Source organism: Morus notabilis, unplaced genomic scaffold (assembly GCF_000414095.1).
Source record: "Morus notabilis unplaced genomic scaffold, ASM41409v2 Scaffold305, whole genome shotgun sequence".
In the NCBI taxonomy this organism is placed as follows: domain Eukaryota; kingdom Viridiplantae; phylum Streptophyta; class Magnoliopsida; order Rosales; family Moraceae; genus Morus; species Morus notabilis.
This window is the reverse complement of record NW_010358151.1, coordinates 159,269-166,488: the sequence shown is the minus strand read 5'-3', so window position 1 is coordinate 166,488 and position 7,220 is coordinate 159,269. Positions and strand designations below refer to the sequence as shown.

Here is a 7,220-nt window from a genome sequence, read left to right as displayed (position 1 = left end):
TGTTTAATTAATTATTAATTTTATTGGAGCTCGGGATTATAGGTCCATTAGTCCTCGCGTCGTCCTAGTAATTCTACCAGACACAGAGGGTAAAATGGGAAATTTTAGAATTAAGGAATTCTATAAATTAAATACTCGAAAATAATTAATTGAGAATTAATTATTATTTAAATAATGTGATTTTTTAAATTTGAATTTGAACACATCTAGATTTATCCATTTAAACTTATTTGATAAGTTGTTGAATTTAGAATTCAAATTAATTTAAGTTTGACTTAAATTCGAATTTGAATCTGAATTAAAATTGGACTACTGGATAAAGGATAAAATCTCTTCCTTCCCTATCTGAGATTGGCGCCACACATAGGGATAAACCCTAGGAGGGTGGCCGGCCACTTAAAGGATAAGGGGAAGGGATTTTTTGTTCCAAATTCAAAATTGGAGATAAGGTTTTGATTCTATTTTGGAGATAAGGATTTGATTCTATTTTGAAGTTTGACTTCTACTCTTTAAATATGAGAAAGATAGAAAATTGTAGACAATTTTTGACACATTATTCAGCCCTAATTGAGTGTGGCCGAAATTCTCATAGAGTGAAAAATAGAGAGCAAAATTTTTCTCCAAAAATTTCACATCGTGCATGCGTTGGTGTTTGTAGAAATTCGAGTGTTTCAGATACGTGGAATCAAGGAATTGACGTGGAAGACTTTGGTATTCTAAACACAAAGCTTGGAGCAAGGACTGTTCGTGGTCAAAGAAATTCAAGTTATCATCCGAGTCGGCTTCCAGGTATTTTTCGGTTGATCCTTGAATGATGTAAATTAATGTGATTAATTTATTCGTGCATAAATTAATATAATCTATAGAGTATCTCAAAAGTTTTATGAAAATTTTTATTATACACGATCCGTTGTTTTTCCCACGCTTCCGCACCCGAATTCGATTCGGGAACCAACAAATGGCGCATGCTAACCTACTGTAGCGGATGAATTTCTGCTGTGTGTAGTTAGCCTGCTCTTGGGCAGGAAATCTGTTGCAGCGGATGGATTTCTAGCTACAGTGGCTGTCTACCTTTAAGGAGGATTCACTTCACCGATTCGAGTTTAGAATTTGAGTTTTGCTACAGTAAAAAGTTATCAGAGACAGTCACATCTAAATTTTTTGTTACAGTAAAAGGCTCTCACATAAAATCACATCTCAACTCGAATTACAAACTCGAATCAGCGAAGTGAACGGGCCCTATATTGGTTTCGTGTTTATTTAAAGAACATCTCTTAATTGCTATTTTGCAAAACGTGTTTTACTTCAGGCCATAGAGTACTTAAGGTCCATTTAGTTCGTTGATTCGAGTTTTTAATTTGAGTTGAGATGTGATTTTATGTGAGAGCTTTTTACTGTAGCAAAAAAGTTAGATGTGACTGTTTATGAGAGCTTTTTACTGTAATAAAACTCAAATTCTAAACTCGAATCAGCGAAATGAACGAGGCCTTAGTGTGTGTGAGTAAATTAAAAGTCATTTAATTCGCTGATTCGAATTTTTAATTTGAGTTGAGATGTGATTTTATGTGAGAGCTTTTTACTATAGTAAAAAAGTTAAATATCATTGTTTCTAATAGCTTTTTACTATAATAAAATTTAAATTAGTAAAATGAACGGGACCTTAATAAATGTCAAATTATATAGTAATAATTGGAAGTTAAAAGCTTTTTAATATGATGAGATATATTTTTAACATTTACGATTACGTCATATCGATCTAAATGGGATTTAAAGACAAGTTAAAGAATGACCTCTAAGTTGCTCGAAGGTTTAACGCATATCGGTATGTGAATCTAGTTTCAAGGTTGAAAATAGTTTTTTTTTTTTTTGCTTTTCTTTTCATAGTTTCCATAGGCTATGTTACACATGTGTTAGTTTAAAATGCCAAAATTTCACAAAATTATCCCCGTAAATAATCAAATATATTTATAATAACAAATACCAATAAAATAATAATGGGATGTTTGTTTTAAGAGTTCATCACTGATTCTGAATTATGGTTCTTAATTCTCTACAATGTTTTTCTCTCACAAAAAATTTGAATTTCAAAAATTAGAATCATGAATCATGATTTTGAATCTATGAACCAAATGTCCCATAAATCTTTTCAAACAAAGAACATAAAATATTTAATAAAAGTTCTGCCAAAATATATTTGTTATTAAGACAAAATAAAAAATAAATGGTATGTTTGTTTGACCGTATTAGAGCATTGTATTGTATAATTATATAATAATTTAATGTATGATGTGATTCTCATATTGTATAAGCTGATACGAATGGTAAATTAATAAGGTCTATGTTGTATTATTAAATACGACTGATTTTTTACGTATTGTATTATTTTATAGTAGATTTATGATTCATACAGGGATTGGGCACGAGTAAGGATCGAAATTAGACCGACATAGACTCATGTCAAGCCTAAATTGTTTAAAAATTGAGGGGCATAATACGAATTTATATTTTTTAAAAATTACATTTTGACCTTTAAATTTTTATAAAATTACATTTTGACCCTAAAACTTTAAAATTTTATATTTTTACCCTAAACTTTTGAAAATTTATATTTTGGCCCTAAAATTTTAAAAATTGTACATCTAGACCCTTTCTACAACAAACACCGTATTGTATTATGACAAAACAACACAATGCAATACACCTTATACAATACAATATAATACAATACAAGTTACTAAACATGGCCAAAAGAAGTGATAAATAACATGTAAAAAAATTTATCTGGTAGGGTTTTACCTTATATCCATGGAAACACGATGTGAAATTTTCAGTATCAAAGAAATAAGGAGATTACAAAAGGAGTAATTGCCTTAGACTTTACATAGTTCATGGCGTGTCCTACAATCATAATTGAGGGTATGAAATATTTCTTGAAATTGATGATTCAGACTACGATATTCAAACATGATCAATACAGAGCACAGGTGGTGCTCCACTAATAAAAATGTAATGTGTTACAGATAGTCTACTTCACCTTTTATTATTAGTTGGTGGCTCTTATCTCTAGCGGTGTTTTTTAGCATTTTTCAAAACTAAAACATTCCAAGCTAAATAAATGTAACACACACTACTAATGTATTGACCCAGCCGAAATTTTCAAGCAAAAAAAGAATAGTTGAAGTATACCAGAAAATTTTACGTGCCTGCTTTCTATGATGTTTAAAGTTTGGTTTTGCCCTCCATACTGTCCTTCGATTGTGGCCCTAAAGTTCTACGTAATATTAGGCCAACAAACATGAAGGAAATCAGACGTTTTCTCGATGTGTGCGTGCCATCCTTACGCAGGGGCCATGCTAATCTTCTCTGTATCGTTCCAAATTTTATTGATATTGTATGTCCCCCGAAGGGACGATGGAAACCAGACGTTTTCAGCAGCAAAAATGATATTATTCAACCCATAATGGGATTAATTAGTGTTCTCTTTCAGTAGAAACTTAAAACACATGCAAAATAGGCCAAATGTAACAATCAGCCGACATAATTGTTCATTTCCACAAATATTAGTACTACCTCCAAGCACGATTTAAGATATTCACTGCACGAAAAAAGATGCTTCTTTCTGAGGCAATGCTAAATGCATATCCACTTCAGAAAACATTTCAGAAGTGTAAATGAAAGTTCCATCTTAAATATTTAGAGAGAGCTAGAGATTATCAAATGAGTTCTATAAAGAGTGAAATGCGTATCACCATAGACAATCTTGGCAGTTTCCTAATATAAACTAGAGAACCATATTGATCTTTGAGTTGCAAAAAGAAGGCACCCTCGAAGCCAAAGCTCTAAATGCAGGAACTTTTTGGTATTCCATCAGTTATCAATGTTCAAATATACTTTGTAAACATAATTCACAAGAAGATAATTTTGGATTAAAAACTATCAGAAGGTCGTACAGAACCTGAATACTTAAGTAGGAAAATACTACTATCAGATGGTAAAGGCAGAATACCTAGCTTTATTACTCTACCAAAGCTACGAAGCACAGATAAGAGGTATTAGGGCATTTACGCACGCGATAGACACAGGATACTGCATGATGTAAATCCAAACCCATGAATCCATAAAGCTTTACATACAGACTATGCAATAAGGAAAGGGAGCACGGTGAGCATGAATGCCTCGTAAGAGAAAGTCGCAGAACCAGCGTACATGGTGTCCTTCTCCTTAAATTTCTCAGTCAATCCCTGAAAACAATAGGCAAAATAAACAACAATAAACTCACATTCTCAACTAAAGTACGCATTGTAAATCGCCGAACAAGTTCTTAAATTGAGTTTTTACCTTGACAGTGAGACAGCACCTGGATTCACAAGTAAGAAAAAGAAGCCATTTAGAGATTGATAGATATAAACTGGTGAGAAAGATATTGAGGAAACTAATTGAATTTATGAATAGGGCAAAAAAAAGAAGAATGGAAATTTACTCGATGAAGTTATCATATTCAATGGCCTTGGTTTTGCCTCCGGTCTTGTCAAACTTGGAGACCAGCAAATCCAAGACGACAGGGGACACCGCGAATCCCAGACTCAACAATGCCTCCCTCAACTCATTTGTGTCAATTCTTCCACTCCTGTCTCTATCAAATTTCTCAAAAATTCCCTGTGGCAACACACACCGCGTTATATACATTACAACCCAACATGACATTCTTTTCCCAAAAGGGGGAAAAAAGGATAATTAGTTTCACATAAAAATCTTATATTTAGGCTTACCCTCCAACTCTGAAGACTGTAGAACAGCGAAGCGAACTCCTTCGGACCTTAAAAAAATGAAAAAAACAAAACAAAAAAAAAGTAATCAAAATTCAATAACATTTACTTATGGCATGTTTGGTTCATAAATTTAAACAGAAATATTTAAGCAGATGCAGAAATTTAAATTTTGTGAGAATTACTATAGCAAAAAGGTTTAAACACTAGTTCGAACCTATGAAATAAACAGGGGATTAGAAATTTAATTTTTCTTTGCTGTAGACATTGAACAGCAATTTTTTTCCTTTTCCCCCCTTCAAACGTTTTGAGACAGGGTAATTGCATTGACACCCCTTGAACTTATCTATTTTGGCAACTTCAACACCGAACATTCAATTTTGACAACCAGAACCCAAACTTTGAAAATCTGCTGTAATCGTTGGCTGATAGCTAACAGGCATCAATTAATGGACAGAAGCTGGGCAAGAATTCTAAAAAAATTCACCCCAAATATAGCAGGTTGTACGTGCCCATTTTGGCCCTAATTGTCATCTGCTACTTGAAGTCTGTTATTGGTTGAACTGCATTGCCAAAGATTGTAAAATTCAGGGTTCTAAATGCCAAAATCAAAAGTTTTGGGTGCAATATGCAAATAACTAAAGTCTCGTTTATTTCACCGATTCGAGTTTTCAATTTTAATTTTGCTACCGTTAAAAGCTCCCACAAAAAATCACATCTAACTTTTTAGTTATTGGTTGAACTGCATTGCCAAAGATTGTAAAATTCAGGGTTCTAAATGCCAAAATCAAAAGTTTTGGGTGCAATATGCAAATAACTAAAGTCTCGTTTATTTCACTGATTCGAGTTTTCAATTTTAATTTTGCTACCGTTAAAAGCTCCCACAAAAAATCACATCTAACTTTTTGGTTAAATTAAAAACTCACGTAAAGTCACACCTCAACTTGAATTAAAAACTCAAATAAGTGAATTGAACGATGCCTAAAGGTTCTTCATCGGTGTTTGCCCATTGAGACGCAACAAGCACACGTGTCCATCACACACCTCTTAGTCTGTGGGCCCCACACTCCAAAATATATAATCCCACTTTCTTGACTTGCAAGTTCTAGCTATTTTTCGCGGTTTTCATTTCGTATGCGTTTAGTTCGAATTATAGTTCGCGGTTTGTTATAATATTTTCTCTCACAAAAAACACATGTAAATCGATAAATAAAAAATGATTCTAAATCCATAAATCAAACGTCCACTTAATTCCATTTGTGGATATATTTACCATTTACCAAGCTTCATTAATGACACTACGCAACAGGGACGCGCAAAAAAATATATAATCCCACTTTCTTGACTTGCAAGTTCTAGCTATTTTTCGCGGTTTTCATTTCGTATGCGTTTAGTTCGAATTATAGTTCGCGGTTTGTTATAATATTTCTCTCACAAAAAACACATGTAAATCGATAAATCAAAAATATTCTAAATCCATAAATCAAACGTCCACTTAATTCCATTTGTGGATATATTTACCATTTACCAAGCTTCATTACTGACACTACGCAACAGGGACGCGCAAAATGCAAAAACAACATCCAAAAAGGAAGGTCGAGATGTAAAATACACTAAACAGAAAGGGCATATCAGTCATTTCAACATATCTCCGCCCGAATCAACCTCCGATCAACAATCTCAGACCCGGCTCAACTCGGAACCCTAGAATCTAGATCTTCTCCATAATCAAAATTCATTTAAAAGACTTCCCAATTTCACAGCGAGGATGCCATAATTCGAACATGCAAACCCTAATTTCAACTCACATATTATCAGAAAGAGAGAGAGAGGTACCGATCTTCCGGGCGTTGGAATTGGTGAAGAGATACATGAGGAGATGAACGGTTCTGAGGCTGAAGCTCTGATTATACGACGAGAGCGCGCTCTGGAGCTCCTTGTCGTCGATCGATCCGCTCCCGTCCTGATCCGCCAGCTGGAAGCACGCCACGACATTGGGATCCGTGCCGGGCGGGAACGCCGACGGCACCAGCGACGCGAACGGGCTCCCGTACCCCGGCGGCGGCGGGGGATACGCGCTGCTGCTTCCGCCACCGTGGTGGCCATGGCTGTCCTTGGGGGGTTTCTCCGGATTGTAAGGCGCCGTGGCGTACGGAGTGTCGTACGGCTGGCCAGCTGGAAGCACGCCACGACATTGGGATCCGTGCCGGGCGGGAACGCCGACGGCACCAGCGACGCGAACGGGCTCCCGTACCCCGGCGGCGGCGGGGGATACGCGCTGCTGCTTCCGCCACCGTGGTGGCCATGGCTGTCCTTGGGGGGTTTCTCCGGATTGTAAGGCGCCGTGGCGTACGGAGTGTCGTACGGCTGCTGTTGTTGGTGGTGGATGTGGTGTGCTTGTGAGGGTTGTGTTGGCGGCGGCGGCGGGGCGTACGGGGGGGGTGCGGTGGGGTG

The 7,220-nt window shown here is 36.1% G+C and overlaps 1 protein-coding gene and 1 pseudogene across 1 annotated transcript; both read right to left on the bottom strand.

Annotated features, from left to right (window-relative positions):
- Positions 1-3,299: 3,299 nt before the first annotated feature.
- LOC112090378 lies at positions 3,300-3,410 on the bottom strand (annotated as a pseudogene).
- Positions 3,411-3,828: 418 nt separating this feature from the next.
- LOC112090373 (probable calcium-binding protein CML49) lies at positions 3,829-7,072 on the bottom strand. Its single transcript, XM_024161534.1, has 6 exons — positions 7,042-7,072; positions 6,603-6,941; positions 4,770-4,816; positions 4,481-4,656; positions 4,339-4,357; positions 3,829-4,241 (listed from the first exon to the last, which is right to left on the bottom strand). Exons 1-6 carry the CDS (start codon positions 7,070-7,072, stop codon positions 4,137-4,139), a joined length of 717 nt encoding a protein of 238 aa, XP_024017302.1. The 3' UTR covers positions 3,829-4,136.
- Positions 7,073-7,220: the final 148 nt, after the last annotated feature.

What these genes read in the sequence shown, in the direction of transcription:
- LOC112090373 (XM_024161534.1), bottom strand. Translation starts at nt 7,072, where the DNA reads ATGGCCACCACGGTGGCGGAAGCAGCAGCGC. An exon ending in TTCCAACGCCCGGAAGATCG is followed by an intron (nt 4,817 to 6,602) that starts GTACCTCTCTCT and finishes CATTTTTTTAAG; the next exon opens with GTCCGAAGGAGTTCGCTTCG. An exon ending in ACAGTCTTCAGAGTTGGAGG is followed by an intron (nt 4,657 to 4,769) that starts GTAAGCCTAAAT and finishes GTGTTGCCACAG; the next exon opens with GGAATTTTTGAGAAATTTGA.